This window comes from Coregonus clupeaformis, chromosome 19 (genome assembly GCF_020615455.1).
Source record: "Coregonus clupeaformis isolate EN_2021a chromosome 19, ASM2061545v1, whole genome shotgun sequence".
Classification (NCBI taxonomy): domain Eukaryota; kingdom Metazoa; phylum Chordata; class Actinopteri; order Salmoniformes; family Salmonidae; genus Coregonus; species Coregonus clupeaformis.
Window position 1 is genome coordinate 8216741 of NC_059210.1, and position 18566 is coordinate 8235306.

An 18566-nucleotide genomic window follows, 5' to 3' on the forward strand; every position below is an offset into this window, starting at 1 on the left:
AAACACAATGTAAACGTGTTCTATCACTCTGTAGACCCCCCCTCTCTCTCTCTCGCCTCTTTTGTAGTTTTTTTTAAAACTTTGGATATGTATTGTTATCACCACTGCTGGTAGAAGTATTCTTATATTAAATCTATGAATTTTCTACAAAACTGTCCAGCTAAATGCATCACCAGGGGGTATATGCAGTCTGGAGTGTCCAGTGCTACAACTAGACCAGACTTTCTACCTTCTAAAGCAGGAATCCTGGTAATCTGCGCTCCAAAAAGCTCAGTGTTATCTGTTTTCCTCCCTCACCACGGTCTCCTCAGCAGTTTGCCTGACTACATTTTGTTGTCCCACCTTCCCTCAGATGGCCACCATCCTGCAGCACTTCCAGAGGGTGATGGCCAGCTAGGAGCGGGCATCGTGCCCCAGACAGATCATCGCAGTGGGCAAGTGCTGGCGCCGTCAACTTGAGGGCCTGCTCAACTACCACGTGAGCAACCCTGCCGTTGTCGTCACGGTGATGGAGGAGGCCGCACTCTGCGGCAATGTGCACCAGGTCAGTTCTGAGGGGATGAGAACAAAATAAATGCAGAACTAAAAACCTACAAAAGGTCAAAGGGGTGGAGGGTGTCCACCACCAGAGAGCTGGTTAAAGGGATAGTCCTGCAAAGTCTATATTTGTGTGGAATTACCCTTACCTTGAGTTGTGAGAAGAAGAAGAAGAAGAAGAAGAAGAAGAAGAAGAAGAAGAAGAAGAAGAAGAAGAAGAAGAAGAAGAAGAAGAAGAAGAAGAAGAAGAAGAAGAAGAAGAAGAAGAAGAAGAAGATGATTGTGGAGACCCTACACACAGTCCATTCATGGTGTAGCCTGTAGTTAATGTGAGATCCATTCAGTTGTCTGTTTTGTTTGTAGGCAGAGCTGCCACACTGTGAACAAGCTGTGAGATGATTGACTGACAGGTCTCTGAACAACACAGATCCCTTTAACTAGCTCGGGGCCCTGACCTCCTCCTTTATCTCTCTCTCACCTCCTATTTCTCCCCTTTAACAGTGTTGTGTGTAGGTGAGCACAGACTGTACATGCAGAGAGACACATACTGTTTGTACATTTCAGAGATGTCTCCTGACATATTGATGACAACCTCCCCCACCCACCCACACACACACAAACACACACACACACACACACCACCCATCGTTAGTAACACTTTAAAGATATTGAATAATTAACCATTAATACATTTTAATTGATGCTTCAACCAAATGTATGCATGGCCTTCATCAAAATGTTTACGAAACACTTCGCAAATACAAACACATTCTAAATTCATGCATTGAGAAGAATTGAGAGAAAAAAACGGGACAACAAAATTATTGGGTGCGGATATTGATGCATTAACTGCCATGCTTTTCACAGCGCCTAATCCTATACCTTGAAGGCTTGGTAGTGAATGATTTTGGGGTTGCACTTCGCTTGCATCCCCTACTCCTCATCTCCCTATCTGCCCCTCTACTCTACTCGCGTGAAAGAGCTTGAGGCACGAGAACAGTCACACTCTCACGCACGGACGTTTTCAGAGTCGATGACTAACATATACAACAGCAAGGCACAACGACCTAAAAAACCGGTCCACATTACCACCGCAATTAACATCGGAATCATCGGAGGCAGCGGGGGCTCGTGAGTGTGGAATAACTCGGTGACTCTAAAAATGAACAGATAAGTGTTCAATTTATGACCAGAGCGCATGTGGCATCGTTAAACCTATACCTCAAAATATATTTGTGTTTTGCAAAGACGACTCCTGGAAATATTGAGGAAACTAAAACAGGAGGCGAGAAGAAAAAACACCAAAGAAGTGTGACTGTGTGAGAGACGGGGAACACAAAGGAGGGCAGTAGCGCGCAGCGCGGGACGTCTGTGTGGATGATGATGTGATGCGAAGAAAGAAAGAAATGGCCTAGATCTGCTCTCCCTGCAATATGTCATGAGTTGGTCTGTGACTGAAGCCTACTGTCATCCTGCCTCAGTGCATATCGTCTATTTTGGGGTATTTCATTATTTTCATTACTGTACCTAAATAAGCAACAAAGATAAAGGGAAAACAAAATGCTCTCAGTGTGGAGACTCGTTTGTATGACCGTATGGTGAAATAATAACCGACCCTTGTAGCCGTTAATTCTCTTTGTGCTATATTATTTTCTAAATGTATGATTGTGTCAGGGTGCTTGGTTCGTTCTGTCAATAACTCATGCCCTGTCCCATTACCCGATAGACCCTCTGGTCTAGATGTAGCTTTTACACTTCTTCATAGGCATACTTCCGTAACGCTGCTATATGAGTCCGTAACGCTGCTATATGAGTGATGGCAATGCCAGTAGTAGAATCTGACAGTAGCAGCAGTGGTGTAGTACATCTACGGAGCAGTAGCAATAACAGCACCGGCGCTCACGATAAAACCTTCAGGGCACCGGAGCGCAATGGTTATGTGAAAACAAGTGTCAACCAGCCACTGCCCGACAGTCGCGACCGAGATGGTGATGGCTCATATGGGTCGTGCATGGTGAGGCTCGTGTTCAAGATATGGAGTTCCCAAATACTCCGGTGTACAGTATGTGTGGGCTCACTGTCGGTTTTTCTCGCTCTGGTGGTTAAATTAGCCGACTGGAGGACTGAGCTCAGTAGCAGTGGTAACAGCCTCAGCAGGCTGCACTCCTGCTCTCCTGTTCATATCGTGTCAGGCTGCGCAGGGGAGTTGTTGCTAACTCTCTGGCATCTGATCTCGCCTGTATTTACCCTCCTATGTGCCTTCTTTTGGGTGGGTTTGTATTTGATCCGCTGCGGAGTGCTTATCCAAACCGCCCTTTTCCTCCTCACGCTTTGCCACCTAGGAGAGACGGCGGCGTGGGCTCTCGTGCACGGCGGGACTGGGACGGATGAACAACAGCCGTTTTCCTTCAGCACGTCAGCGGCCGCGGTCGTGCTCGCCTGCCTGGCCACCGGCACACTCATGGTAGCGCGGCTCAAGCACGGCATCTCGGTCATAGTGTTCGTCAGCGTCGTTCGGACTATCTCGCTCATCTCGCTGCACAAAGTCCGGGCCACTTGGAGACCTTACGTGGCGTACCTGGTGGGAGTGTTGGGCATCCTACTGGCGAGGTATGCTGATAGCCTACTTCCGAACCAAGGGCTACCCAGGGAGGGCTGTACCCCCTCTGTGACTGGGGCGAGGGAAGGGGACGAGACCCCTGTGTTTAAAAGGCGAAGGAGGTCCAGTTCTGTGATTTCCACAGACATGGCACACAGTCAGCCCAACAGCAAGTCACACAGGAGGACCTCGCTGCCATGCATTCAGAGGGACCAGGTAAGGAGCTTTTTTTCTGGCTGTACGGGAGTCCCGTTGGACTTGGCAGACTGTATGGCTGGTTTGTTTGTGGCTCGTTTTGGGCTCTCCCTCAGGCGTTGGTTGGATTAGGGCTGTCTCCGAACGTGTATTCAAGATAATGGAATAATAACAACACATTATAATAGAAACAATATGATGTAGCCTAGTATTATTATTATTATTATTATTATTATTGTTGTTGTTATTATTATTATTGAATAACATTAATTTATTGCAAAGTGTTGCTGAGCCTATCTTTAATTATGGCTGTATGATATTTCTGCCTGTATGACAGGCCTACTATTGACGTTATCAGCAACGAGGATAGTAGTAATACAAGTAATAGTAAGAATAATAGTGATAATACTACTGCCATTATTATTATTATTATTATTATTATTAAAATAATAATAATAATAATAATAATAATAATACATCATGTTGTTATTATCATTTTGTAATTTTCCTATTGAAATTATACTTTGGAAATACCAGTGCTTCTTTTTGGTTTGATAGTCACTTTGATGATACATTTCCGTTTGGTAGTTTTGAGTACGTTTTGAGTATGTTTGCTTTGAGATTGATATCTGGACTGCTATTATTCTGAAGAGAACTTTGCTAGTCATATTCCTCCATCATAACCATGTAATAACAACAGAGCTCTTAACAGTTGATACTATCTTCTCTTGGATCTCTCAAGAGTTTGCTGTTGTGTACTTTAGAGTTTCCATATCTCTGTAGTACAGTACACTTTGAACATTTTGATTGATGTCACATAGAGTGCTTTATCAGAGAATATACCCCAATATGGTCTGAATTTCAATTCGAAGTTTTGATTAATTTTCACTCATAAATTGGTACATTTCTATGTCATTTCCACAGTTTTCATTTTCCAGTATGGTTTTTCCTTCGATATTTGATTTAGTGACATGAAGCTATTGAAGGATCTAAATAGAATAGTATAATATAGAATCTAATATAATATAGAATTATTAATTAGGAGCTCTCTCTCTCTCTCTTTCTCTCTAGCTTTCAGTAGTCTATCAAATGTGCAATTCAATTTTAGTTTTACTGGAAGTAGCTGTAGGTACGATGTGAATGTTACTGGCTCATCTCATCACTATAGATGTCCTGATGGCACCTTATAATTAAATTTAAGATGAATCTATAAATGATTTACAGATGTATGGTATTGTTTATGAAATCACTATCATCCACTTCCACTTAATGTCAGAATTGAGGGGTTTCATTTATTCTTCACTCCTGGACCTATTTCATTTCTCCTTTACTATGGATGGGCATTTGAAATGATATCAGTATGCAAATAATATCATTATACTTTTTCGGATATCGGGGGATAGTCGAAGTACATGTGTTGTATTATTATATATTTTGTTGTCGTTGTTGTTGAAACTTCAGTGGAGACTTGCTCGTGCGACTCCAGAGAGAAGCTGCGCTCTGCTTGTTTTCAGCAGAAGGGTGGTGGAGGGGCTAGAGACCGGTGTGTGTGTGTGACGGTCTACGTGCCAAACCGACTCCCGCTAGATAGACAAACACGTTGCTGCCATAGGTTATCTATCATACCATCTGGTAGTGCCTGACTTAATAATGAGAATTGATTGGATTTATATAGCGCTTTCTACAATCTGAGGTACTCAAAACTTTACATAGTAGGGGGAAACTGACCTCACCCATCACCAATGTGTAGCACCCACCTGGATGATTCACAGCGACCACTGCATCAAATCGTTGTAAAGAAGCTAGCGTGCAACTGTAGCCAGCTAAGTTAGCCAGCTAGCTAGCTAAAGTAGCAAGGCTAATTGAAGCTGTTTTGCTGCGCTCCCCGTCCAATGTCTACAACAACTCCATTCATATTAAACAACTGCCTACCTGTTGGTTGATCATTGTAGCATACTCATTCTCATTTAGCCAACTTAATTCTGCAATTTCAATTCCATTTTGTATTGGTTAGAAATCAGTGGCGGTTGGTGCTGTTTAAGATGAGGGAGGACGATTGTATTTTTTCATAAGCATGGCCTTATTTCTATTACAGCATATTGGATGGCTGTCATTCATATTCCATTCACCCAGTTCAATGTAACATCGATAGGTTTAGGCTACTACATGAATGATACTCACATTTTCCCTATACCCATCATGAGGTTGCTATGAATTAAAGTTGACAACATACAGTGCATTCGGAAAGTATTCAGACCCCTTGACTTTTTCCACATTTTGTGATGTTACAGCCTTATTCTAAAATGGATTAAATAGTTTTTTTTGTCACCTCATCAATCTACACACAATACCCCATAATGACAAAACAAAAACAGGTTTTTACAAATTTTTGCTAATTTATCAAAAAAGTAAAACGATATATTACATTTGCATAAATATTCAGTCCTTTTACTCAGTACTTTGTTGAAACACTTTTAGCACACCTGTATTTGGGGAGTTTCACCAATTCTTCTCTGCAGATCCTCTCAAGCTCTGTCAGGTTGGATGGGGAGATCGCTGCACAGCTATTTTCAGGTTTCACCAGAGATGGTTTCAAGTCCGGACTCTGGCTGGGCCACTCAAGGACATTCAGAGACTTGTCCCGAAGCCACTCCAGCATTGTCTTCGCTGTGTGCTTAGGGTCATTGTCCTGTTGGAAGGTGAACCTTCGCCCCAGTCTGAGGTCCTGAGTGTTCTGGAGCAGGTTTTTATCAAGGATCTCTCTGTACTTTGCTCCGTTCATCTTTGCCTCGATCCTGACTAGTCTCCCAGTCGCTGCCGCTGAGAAACATCCCCACAGCATGATGCTGCCACCACCATGCTTCACCGTAGGGATGGTGCCAGGTTTCCTCCGGACGTGACGCTTGGCATTCAGGCCAAAGAGTTCAATCTTAGTTTCATCAGACCAGATAACCTTGTTTCTGATGGTCTGAGTCCTTTAGGTGCCTTTTGACAAACTCCAAGCAGGCTGTCATGGGACTTTTACTGAGGAGTGACTTCCGTCTGGCCACTCTACCATAAAGGCCTGATTGGTGAAGTGCTGCAGAGATGGTTGTCCTTCTGGAAGGTTCTCCCATCTCCACAGAGGAACTCTGGAGCTCTTTCAGAGTGACCATTGGATTCTTGGTCACCACCCTGACCAAGGACCTTCTCCCCCGATTGCTCAGTTTGGCCGGGTGGCCAGCTCTAGGAAGAGTCTTGGTGGTTCCAAACTTCTTCCATTTAAGAATGATGGCCACTGTGCTCTTGGGGACTTTCAATGCTGCAGACATTTTTTGGTACCCTTCCCCAGATCTGTGCCTCGACAAAATCCTGTCTCGGAGCTCTACGGACAATGGCTTGGTTTTTGCTCTGACATGCACTGTGAACTGTGGTACCTTAAATAGACAGGTGTGTGCTTTTCCAAATCATGTCCAATCAATTGAATTTACCACAGGTGGACTCCAATCAAGTTGTAGAAACATCTCAAGGATGATCAATGGAAACAGGATGCACTTGAGCTCAATTTTGAGTCTCCTAGTCAAGGGTCTGAATACTTATGTAAATCCTGTTTTCGCTTTGTCATTATGGGGTATTGTGAGCAAAAAAAATATTTATTTTAGAATAAGGCTGTAATGTAACAGAATGTGGAAAAAGTCAATGGGTCTGAATACTTTCCGAATGCACTTTAGATGCACAAAGGTCAAGATGCAATTTTGAGGTGATAGACAGTGACACATGACAGACAGTGACACATTCAATACCGCCTTGCACACTCTTGCCTGCATCTAGCTGATCTAGGGTGTAATCATTAGTCCAACAGTTGCAAACAAGAGTTTCTATTGGACAAATTCAGGTATGTTTATCCCCATTTCGTTCCGTTTGTTTCCATTTAAGAAACTTTTTTCAACAGAATCGGTGCAATGAATACACCCATGATCACGCCTAAACACAGTTCACTTTCATAGCAGCCACGTTGTATTCCTTCTCAGATCTATACGCTCTCCTCCTCTCACCTTTTCCCTTCCCTTGTGGATTTCAATGCACAACACATCAGATGTAGGCCTCCTGTAGCTCAGTTGGTAGAGCATGGCGCTTGCAACGCCAGGGTTGTGGGTTCGATTCCCACGGGGGGCCAATATGAAAAATGTATGCGACCAGGCAAAAATAACTTTCCAAACCATCATATAATAACCGCTACACACAGCCTACATCGTTGTCACCATATTAGCTAAAGTAACATCATAGTAAACATAGCTAATAGAACTAACGCGTTAGTAAACCCATTACAGTGTACTGTCAGTAAGCAGTTTAGCAGTTACACTGGCGGGCCCCGGTGGCAGTAAATTAGTAAAACCAAAAGCTTACCTTGACTTGGAAGAGTTCCAGTGTTGTGTTGGATAGTCATAGCCAGCTAGCTAACATAGCATCCCTCTGTTTGAGTAGGCTAACCTAGTTCGCTGCATTTGCTAGCTGTGAAAGTGAAAAAAAAGTGACGCTATATAGCTCGCTTGCTTCTCCTTCATTTTTGAATAAATTAATTTGTTCAGAACTGTTCAACTATTGTCTTTCTCTCTCTTTGAGTCAACTACTAACCACATTGTATGCACTGCAGTGCTAGGTAGCTGTAGCTTATGCTTTCAGTACTATAATCGTTCTCTGATCCTTTGATTGGGTGGACATCATGTCAGTTCATGCTGCAAGAGCTCTGATTGGTTGGAGGTCGGCCTCCAGAAGTTGAACCATGAGAACCGTGAGCCTCATAGGTTTTGTATTGAAGTCAATGTATCCAGAGGAGAACGGAAGCTAGCTGTCCTCCGGCTACACCATGGTGCTACCCTACAGAGTGCTGTTGAGGCTACTGTAGACCTTCATTGCAAAAAAGTGTGTTTTAATCAATTATTTGGTGACATGATTATATTTAGTTTTATCTAAAAAGGATAACTATTTTTAAATGTTTTTTTCACTGAGGAGGATGGTCTTCCCTTTCCTCCTCTGAGGAGCCTCCACTGATGGAGTCAGGAATACCAACACTTTGGATGATCTGAAATAAACGAAATGTAACTAGTTAGTGCTGGCCTCTGACTGTAGCGCTGCTGTGATTGGACAATAACAACAAGCTACACGTGTGAAACGTGTTTAGGCTACCAGTGCATATTTTTTATGGGGCGCACTCATAAAAACTGTCATAAAACTGTTGTTTTATTAAAATGTGGAACGTAATGGTCCATCCTTGTAGGCAATGCAACATATATCATTTAATTTAATTCTATACAAAGGCTTTACTTTTTTTTACTTTAAAAAAATAATAATCCTGGAAAATTAATACTCTCCCAAGTAATCAAATACTAACTTCAGTTCGGATTTTTGAATATCTGAATAACTGTCACTTTTCTTTACTCCTGGTTTCTTGTTCACTTTACACTTTAACTTAGTTGTAGGTCATCTCTGCCTTTACACTTTAACTTAGTTGTAGGTCATCTCTGCCTTTACACTTTAACTTAGTTGTAGGTCATCTCTGCCTTTACACTTTAACTTAGTTGTAGGTCATCTCTGCCTTTACACTTTAACTTAGTTGTAGGTCATCTCTGCCTTTACACTTTAACTTAGTTGTAGGTCATCTCTGCCTTTACACTTTAACTTAGTTGTAGGTCATCTCTGCCTTTACACTTTAACTTAGTTGTAGGTCATCTCTGCCTTTACACTTTAACTTAGTTGTAGGTCATCTCTGCCTTTACACTTTAGCTTAGTTGTAGGTCATCTCTGCCTTTTTCCCGGTAACACAGAGCGGCCCTTAAACCACAGGAATGACCAGTAGTGACTAATAGCTACGGACCTAAAAGGCAATTGTCTGATACACACACACACACACACACACACACACACACACACACACACACACACACACACACACACACACACACACACACACACACACACACACACACACACACACACACACACACACACACAGAGGGGGTTCTACTCTGGTCTGGATTTACAGGACCATGACCTGTTCACCGGACGTGCTACCTTGTCCCAGAACTGCTGTTTTCAACTCTCTCTCTCTACCGCACCTGCTATTTCAACCTCTAAATGCCCGGCTATGAAAAGCCAAGTGACATTTACTCCTGATGTACTGACCTGTTGTAACCTCTACAACCACTGTGATTATTATTTGACCCTGCTGGTCATCTACGAACGTTTGAACATCTTGGAGAAAAATCTGGCCTTAATGGCCATGTACTGTTATAATCTCCACCCAGCACAGCCAGAAGAGAACTGGCCACCCCTCAGAGCCTGGTTCCTCTCTAGGTTTCTTCCTAGGTTTCTGCCTTTCTAGTGAGTTTTTCCTAGCCACCGTGCTTCTACATCTGCATTGCTTGCTGTTTGGGGTTTCTGTATAGCACTTTGTGACATCTGCTGAAATTGGATTGATTGATTGATGTCAGATTTGTGACCTGAGTCAGGAGCTGTTAAGAGGGAAGAGGTTAGGGACATGTGAGGCTGCTGTGGCGGTATAGACTATGTATGGCCAGTCAGCCACTTGAAAGACAGGCTAACCTCTCCTCTCGAGGTTGGTTGGCTACAGATGAAAAGTTTGGTTGTTTGTTCTGCTTTGTGGTCCAGTCAGGCCCATTTCTTTCCCCCTTCTCCTGAGCAGAGCTGTGGTGCTAATACGGTAGATTTTATATGATTTTAGCTATTATTACATTATTGTTACGTTATTATTATTATATTATTACCTTATTATTACCTTATTATTACCTTATTATTATTATATTATTATTATATTATTATATTATTATTTACATATTATTATGTTATTGTTACCTTATTATAATATTATTATTACCATATTATTAAATTATTATTATCTTATCATTACCTTATTGTTACATTTTTATTACCATATTATTATATTATTATTATTTATATTTACTATATTATTACATTAGTATTACCTTATTATTACCTTATTGTTACCTTATTATTACATTATTAGTACCTTATTATTATCTTATTATTACCTTATTGTTACCTTATTGTTACCTTATTTTTTCCTTATTGTTACCTTTTTATTACCTTATTGAGAACACATTCTCTTTTACAAGAACGATCCTCTTGCTACATTATAAAATATGTGTAAATGGAAACACCCAGACATTTCCAGAATATTCCTCCTAGAGGAATGTTGCCAGCGAGGGATGCTTTGTTTTTGTATGATGAGTGATGAGGCAGAAAATGGATTTAGATGGGTTTGATTTATGTTGTAGGCCTACACTAACAGGATTATATACAAACTAAGATCTGCTTGTAGAAGGTTGGATGACTCTGATTCAGTCAGTTAATGTCTAGTGTTTCCTGAAAGGGCAACGTTAAATAACTGTCAAAATAACTGTCAACGAGAAAGCAAGCCTGCACATACAGTATAATGATTATAAGAATCTCTCGCCAGGTAAATCACGACCAAAACCTGCGACCACCTGAACAGCCTTTTCCCCCGCACCCTGGCCCTTACCAACTGGCCACCTGGTCAACGTTGATCTTCCCACTCATAGACTTTGCACTTCAAACTATTTACCAACCAACCATGGAACCTGCACTATTCATCCATATACTATACACCCTGCACTATTCATCATAGACTACACACCCTGCACTATTCATCCTAGACTACACACTCTGCACTATTCATCCTAGACTATACACCCTGCACTATTCATCCTAGACTACACACTCTGCACTATTCATCCTAGACTACACACCCTGCACTATTCATACTAGACTATACACCCTGCACTATTCATCCTAGACTATACACCCTGCACTATTCATCCTAGACTATACACCCTGCACTATTCATCCTAGACTACACACTCTGCACTATTCATCCATAGACTACACACTCTGCACTATTCATCCATAGACTATACACCCTGCACTATTCATCCATAGACTACACACTCTGCACTATTCATCCATAGACTATACACTCTGCACTATTCATCCTAGACTATACACTCTGCACTATTCATCCATAGACTATGTTGCTCTTTTCACTACCTTATTTCCCCCATTGACTCCCACATATGTATTTCCCCCATTGACTCCCACATGTGTATTTCCCCCATTGACTCCCACATATGTATTTCCCCCATTGTCTTCCACATATGTATTTCCCCCATTGACTCCCACATATGTATTTCCCCCATTGACTCCCACATATGTATTTCCCCCATTGATTTGCACATATATACACTACATGGCCAAACATATGTGGACACCCCTTCAAATATGTGGATTCGGCTATTTCAGCCACACCCGTTGCTGACAGGTGTATAAAATGCAATGCAATCTCCATAGACAAACATTGGCAGTAGAATGGCCGGTACTGAATAGCTCACTGACTTTCAACGTGGCATCGTCATAGGATGCCACCTTTCCAACAAGACATTTCGTCAAATATCTGCCCTGCTAGAGCTGCCCCGATCAACTGTAAGTGCTGTTATTGTGAAGTAGAAACGTCTAGGAGCAACAACAGCTCAGCCGTGAAGTGGTAGGCCACACAAGCTCACAGAACGGGACTGCCGAGTGCTGAAGCGCGTAGCGTGTAAAAATCGACTGTCCTCGGTTGCAACACTCACTGTTCGTCGGGAGCTTCATGAAATTGCTTTCCATGGCCGAGCAGCCGCACACAAAGCTAAGATCACCATGCGCAATGCCAAGCGTCGGCTGGAGTGGTGGAATCTGGAGCAGTGGAAATGCGTTCTCTGGAGTGATGAATCACGCTTCACCATCTGGCTGTCCGAGGGATGAATCTGGGTTTGGCGGATGCCAGAAGAACGCTACCTGCCCGAATGCATAGTGCCAACTGTAAAGTTTGGTGGAGAAGGAATAATGGTCTGGGGCTGGTTTTCATGGTTCGGGCTAGGCCCCTTTGTTCCAGTGAAAGGAAATCTTAACGCTACAGCATACAATGACATTCTAGACGATTCTGTGCTTCCAACTTTGTGGCAACAGTTTGGGGAAGGCCCTTTTCTGTTTCAGCATGACAATGCCCCCGTGTACAAAGCGAGGTCCACACCGAAATGGTTTGTCGAGATTGGTGTGGAAGAACTTGACTGGCCTGCACAGAGCCCTGACCTCAACCCCATCGAACACCTTTTGGATGAATTGGAACGCAGACTGCGAGCCAGGCCTAATCGCCCAACATCAGTGCCCGACCTGACTAATGCTCTTTGTGGCTGAATGGAAGCAAGTCCCTGCAGCAATGTTCCAACATCTATTGGAAAACCTTCCCAGAAGAGTGGAGGCTGTTATATTAGCAAAGGGGGGACCAATTCCATATTAATGCCCATGATTCTGGAATGAGATTTTCGACGAGCAGGTGTCCACATACATAATTGTTTCTCTACACATATTAAGTTCTAATGTAGATTTTAGCTTCAGCTCCCATAGTGTACATGTTTGTATGTGGATTGTGTAAATTCTGGGTCTATATCATTTGTCCAAATGTTTTGTCTGTTGTCTGTCTGTTTATTGTCTGTCTGTCACTCTGCAGCAGCACCATTCCACCGAGTCAAATTCCTGTACATGCAACAATGTTCCCTCGAAGCTGCGTGCGTGCAGTAGTCCCGAGACTGCTGTGCTGCTCCCCCTGGACTGGCGGGCATAAATATCAGCCCACAGAGAGAAGCACGAGATGGAACTTTCTAGAGCAGTGGTCCCAAACCGGTCAATGTCAATCGACTGGTCGATGTCCAAGGCATTCCTAGTCAATCGGCAAACATTTCTGTAAAAAACACAACGATAAAGCCTTGTGGTCCTTTTTTTTAAATTATTGGTCTCTGGCTGTTGACGGTAGGTGCCCTGTGCGCCGGGTAGGAGAACTGTTGCTTAAAAAAAAATAACTATTTCATGTGACTGAAGGTACAAACTCTGCCTTCCTGGCGGAGTTTGGATCATGTTTAAGTTCTTACTCAGCACTGTCAACACTTTGTATTCAACAATTTATAAGCCATAAAATGCGCGTTCTTCCTATTTCCACTCAGCGCAACAACAAGCACTGCAGCAGTAATTGATTAGTAGGAAAGTGTGTAGGATTGCATTACATCAAATCTAACGTATAGGGATAGGATGGGATGCATGAGTATCTATTTGAGAAATGAGCCATTTTAGCATCCCCCTACTATTCTGGCATGAACTTAAAATATGATATTATTTATTCAGGTGAGATGACTGAGAACAGACCATATTCTCGTTTGTAAAGATAGTGTTTATGGTCGTATGAGATTTGGTGTGTTTACCTTTTAGTGCATTTTGAGCAAGGGTGTTACAAATCCAAAAGGCACAACTGGACTGTGTTGACCTGATGTGTGATTACATTGGTGTCATGTTAGTAAGACTTGTGTGAGGACGGTGGCGGAATTACGGTCGCCACGCCTTGTTTTTCCCAGACCAACAGTCTCTAAGTGTCTTATTGATATTGAGACAAAAACAGTTTATTCACTAAATAAATAGAGCAAAAGAGAATTCCTTCAGTTCCTCTGACCCGGCCCTCCAAGCCTTTCTAAAGCCTGTCTTGCCTAACACCTCTCCTCTCCTCTCCTCTCCTCTCCTCTCCCTCTCCTCTCCTCTCCTCTCCTCTCCTCTCCTCTCCTCTCCTCTCCTCTCCTCTCCTCTCCTCTCCTCTCCTCTCCTCTCCTCTCCTCTCCTCTTCCCCATCGTCCTCTCCTCTCCTCCTCTCTCTTGACAAAGCTCTGCTTACTGCAGACTGCAAAGCCCATTCTTAGTCCTCAGGTACTGTTTTTCTCTGGAAAATAACTGCAGTGGAGATTTAATAAACTGCCAAGTAGCAGTGTTTCCCAACAATTCCCAACGCTGCTATAGGTCATTCCCCTCCCGCTCCCCAACGACCACTGTGGGCGTCATATAAAAATAAAGTCATTATGATCTGGGCATGTAGTCTCAGACTATTTTAATGATGGGGGAAAGAATCGATACAGTTAACAAATCACAATATTATTTTTGGACGATATTATATAGATATTTTACTTCACATATCGATTAGTAAAACTATTTAATGAATATATATATATATATATATATATATATATATTTTTTTTTTTTGCTACTGTAGGTACTAGTCGGCCGTACATGCGCCAAAACTCTGGTATTTTTCATCCTATAGCTTGTTCTCCATCTTCTTTTTAAATAATGAGACAAAATGTTTTCAGCACTTTTATTTCCCTGACTGATCAAAACTCATTTTCTCATGCTATCTCCTGTCCCTCTGCAGTAGACATATAGTGAGCAATATGTTTGGAACATCAAATCACAATAAAATCTCAGAATCGAATTGCAATACATAGAATCGTGAGAATCGCAATACATATCATTTCGGCACCTAATTATCGTGATAATATCGTATTTCTTCCACCATAGTTGTTGAAAAATAAAATGTGAAAAGCCAGCCCAGTTCGGTTCGGGTCGGGTCGGGTCGGGTCGGCACGATTGTGTGAAAATGTTAACTGTGAGCATATTTAATGGAAGGCAGTTCAGTTGGGCCTCCCTCAGTCCCTTGGATGTCCTGTAGGCAGTGTGATAATAGAACCAGACAGGCCAGGCCAGTGTTCTGGGTTCCAGGCAGGGTTCTAGAAGGAAGAGGAAGAGCGACGTGTGGACTTTGGATCACTTTTCACAGCTTGTAAGGAAATTTGAGTCCAACATCAGGACTGCTGTCACCCGTTTGATGTTTGTTTCCCCTCCCCTCCTCTCTACGCTATCTTAGCTATCCAAGCCATTCACCCAGAGAAAAGTGATACACTGTATTTCCCAAAAGCCACGGTTGGATGGAGAGAGTTAGGATTCCATGATAATACTACAAAATCAAATGTTTTCACTCAAGCTAATTGAGATAGGTTTGTTTTTACTGGAACGACTCGATACGAAGCCGCCACACACTGATTGGGCCGTGTGGTGTGTTGGAGGAGCTGGCAGAGCATAATTTCTGGTGCTGATTGGATTATGTGCTTGATTGACACCTCTGCTCAGCGTGATAGCCAATGAAAGCCCCTCTAGCCGACAGTCCCCACCCTCCTCAGTCAGAGCTCTGCGCTGTCCTCTCTCTGACATGAACACAAATATTATCCCAACTGGCAGAACTAGCAGGAAATTCTTTCTTAACTTGGATGATAAAGATATTCTTGAAATATATAAAAAGGACATCCTGTGTAAAAACGATCCATGCACAATTAATAGTATCATATAAAATCAAATAAAAATAAATCCAGTTGACAGTTTTTTTTTGCTACTCTTTTTTTAGTCACCGTAATTGAATTGTATTTTGGATGGAGAGTTATCTTTATAGAGTGGTTATCTTTTGATAACACAGTTAGATACTGATTTAGCATTGGACCAATACTCCCCTTCCTCCATTGAGATTGTCTGTGTTTGTGTGTTTAAATACAAAGTTGTGTGGGTAAGGATGTTTTTTTGGAACGAGTGACTCTCGGTCTCTTGCCTCAGTCGCCTGTGGGTTTTTGGACTGACAAACTAATTCAAAACATGGCTCTCGCCATCTGGAAAGAGAGGAAGCAGATATCAACGTTGCACTCTTAAAAAAAAAAAAAGGTGCTATCTTGAACCTAAAAGGGTTTTTCGGTTGTCCCCATATGAGAACCCTTTGATGAACCATTTTTGGTTCCAGGTATAACCCTATTAGGGTTCCATATAGAACTCTTTCCCCCGAGGGTTCTACATGGAACCCAAAAAAGTTATACCTGGAACCGAAAAGGGATCTCCTATGGGAACAGCCGAAGAAGCCTTTTGGAACCCTTTATTATAAGAGTGTGGGTAGTGTGTCTTTCTTGTGTGTGATTGGGAGATACACGTCACAGTTTTTACCTCCATCACAACCAAACCCAGCCCCAGCGTAGGGTGTAGTTTAGTTGGCTGTGTTGAGTAGTGGGTTTGGGTGGAGGAATGGGGGGAAGGGGAAATAGAGGGATGGAGGGATGGATGGAGGGATGGAGGATGGGGGATTGAATGTAGGCCATGTGAGGTTTTGTTTTATAGCAGGCCTAGGTACTCTTATCCCCCTAAATGGTGCAGGCAGGGGAGAGCAGAGCAGAGCATTTGGTTTGAGAGCGTAGGCAGGCAGTGTGGTGGGCGGGTGGTGGTGGCTGGAGTGTGTGTTGATTTTCCTCTGGAGTTTGACGCGTCACCTATCACGCACGCACACATTCACACATTCACACACGCATCATGTATGTGTGTACACACACGTCACCGCTGCTGCTTCTGCCCAGGACAGTTGGCAACCAAACATGGAGCCCCATTAGGACCCTGTCTCATCTACGGACAGCAACATAAACATAGAAATAAACGCTGGCCAGACACTTTTCACCTGTCAGTTAAGTTATCCCTGTCGGCTGTCCCAGACGTTTCAATCTATGATTTGGCGCCAAGGGAGACTCTTTGTCAGCCTGGTCCCAGATCTGTTAGTGCTGTACGGCCAGCTCTCATGGTCTCCCATAATGCCACAGTGCACCACATCGCTGACAGCTTTCTGCAACTCTTCGTTCCATCTTTCATCCTTTAAACCTATTAGGGTTCCTCAGGGGATCTTTCCCCCGACCAGAGTAGTACCTGCCTGTGTGTGTGTGTGTGTACCTGCCTGCATTTAAGACAGTGATCTCTTCCATGCAGAAGGACATTGCTTTCCTTCCTCTACTGCTAAATGGACTGGGGAATGTGCATGTTCAGCGAAGGCCTGAAGGAGTGAAGGACAGCTCAGTCTCATTTTTGTCTGAACCAGCACTTCTCTCTCTCTTTCTCTCTCTCTCTCTCTCTCTCTCTCTCTCTCTCTCTCTCTCTCTCTCTCTCTCTCTCTCTCTCTCTCTCTCTCTCTCTCTCTCTCTCTCTCTCTCTCTCTCTTACCCAACCCTCCCCCGAGCGCCTCCCCACAAGGCCCTGAGCCAACACCACCTTCCTCTGCTGTTACCAGGTGTGCAGCTGGCCTCAGACAGCGTATTTATGGACAGCGTGTGCGTGTTTGAAGAGAGACAGAGAAAGCTAAATAAAGTTTTTTACATATATATTTTTTTTCACCTTTATTTAACCAGGTAAGCCAGTTGAGAACAAGTTCTCATTTACAACTGCGACCTGGCCAAGATAAAGCAAAGCAGTGCGATAAAAAACAACAACACAGAGTTACATATGGGGTAAAACAAAACATAAAGTCAAAAATACAACAGAAAATATATATACAGTGTGTGCAAATGTAGCAAGTTATGGAGGTAAGGCAATAAATAGGCCATAGTGCAAAATAATTACAATTTAGTATTAACACTGGAGTGATAGATGTGCAGAAGATGATGTGCAAATAGAGATACTGGGGTGCAAATCAGCAAAATAAATAACAATATGGCGAGGAGGTAGTTGGGTGGGCTAATTTCAGATGGGCTGTGTACAGGTGCAGTGATCGGTAAGGTGCTCTGACAACTGATGCTTAAAGTTAGTGAGGGAGATAAGAGTCTCCAGCTTCAGAGATTTTTGCAGTTCGTTCCAGTCATTGGCAGCAGAAAACTGGAAGGAATGGCAGCCAAAGGAGGTGTTGGCTTTGGGGATGACCAGTGAAATATACCTGCTAGAGCGCATACTATGGGTGGGTGTTGCTATGGTGACCAATGAGCTAAAATAAGGCGGGGATTTGCCTAGCAGTGATTTATAGATGACCTGGAGCCAGTGGGTTTGGCGACGAATATGTAGTGAGGAGGAGTCAACAAGAGCGTACAGGTCACAGTGGTGGGTAGTATATGGGGCTTTGGTGACAAAACGGATGGCACTGTGATAGACTACATCCAATTTGCTGAGTAGAGTGTTGGAGGCTATTTTGTAAATGACATCGCCGAAGTCAAGGATCGGTAGAATAGTCAGTTTAACGAGGGCATGTTTGGCAGAATGAGTGAAGGAGGCTTTGTTGCGAAATAGGAAGCCGATTCTAGATTTAACTTTGGATTGGAGATGCTTAAAGTGAGTCTGGAAGGATAGTTTACAGTCTAACCAGGTATTTGTAGTTGTCCACATACTCTGGGTCAGACCCGCCGAGAGTAGTGATTCTAGTCGGGTGGGCGGGTGCCAGCAGCGTTCGATTGAAGAGCATGCATTTAGTTTTGCTAGTGTTTAAGAGCAGTTGGAGGCTACGGAAGGA

General features: G+C 43.0%; 1 protein-coding gene across 1 annotated transcript in view; it reads left to right on the forward strand.

The window, feature by feature from the left end:
• The first annotated feature begins 1508 nt into the window (after positions 1-1508).
• Positions 1509-18566, forward strand: part of LOC121531553 (cGMP-inhibited 3',5'-cyclic phosphodiesterase A-like) — a 262796-nt gene continuing 245738 nt past the window's right edge. The window contains exon 1 of the mRNA XM_041836813.2: positions 1509-3352. Within this exon, the coding sequence (XP_041692747.1) occupies positions 2354-3352 (999 nt within the window). The 5' untranslated portion in view covers positions 1509-2353. The remainder of the gene's footprint in view (positions 3353-18566) is intronic.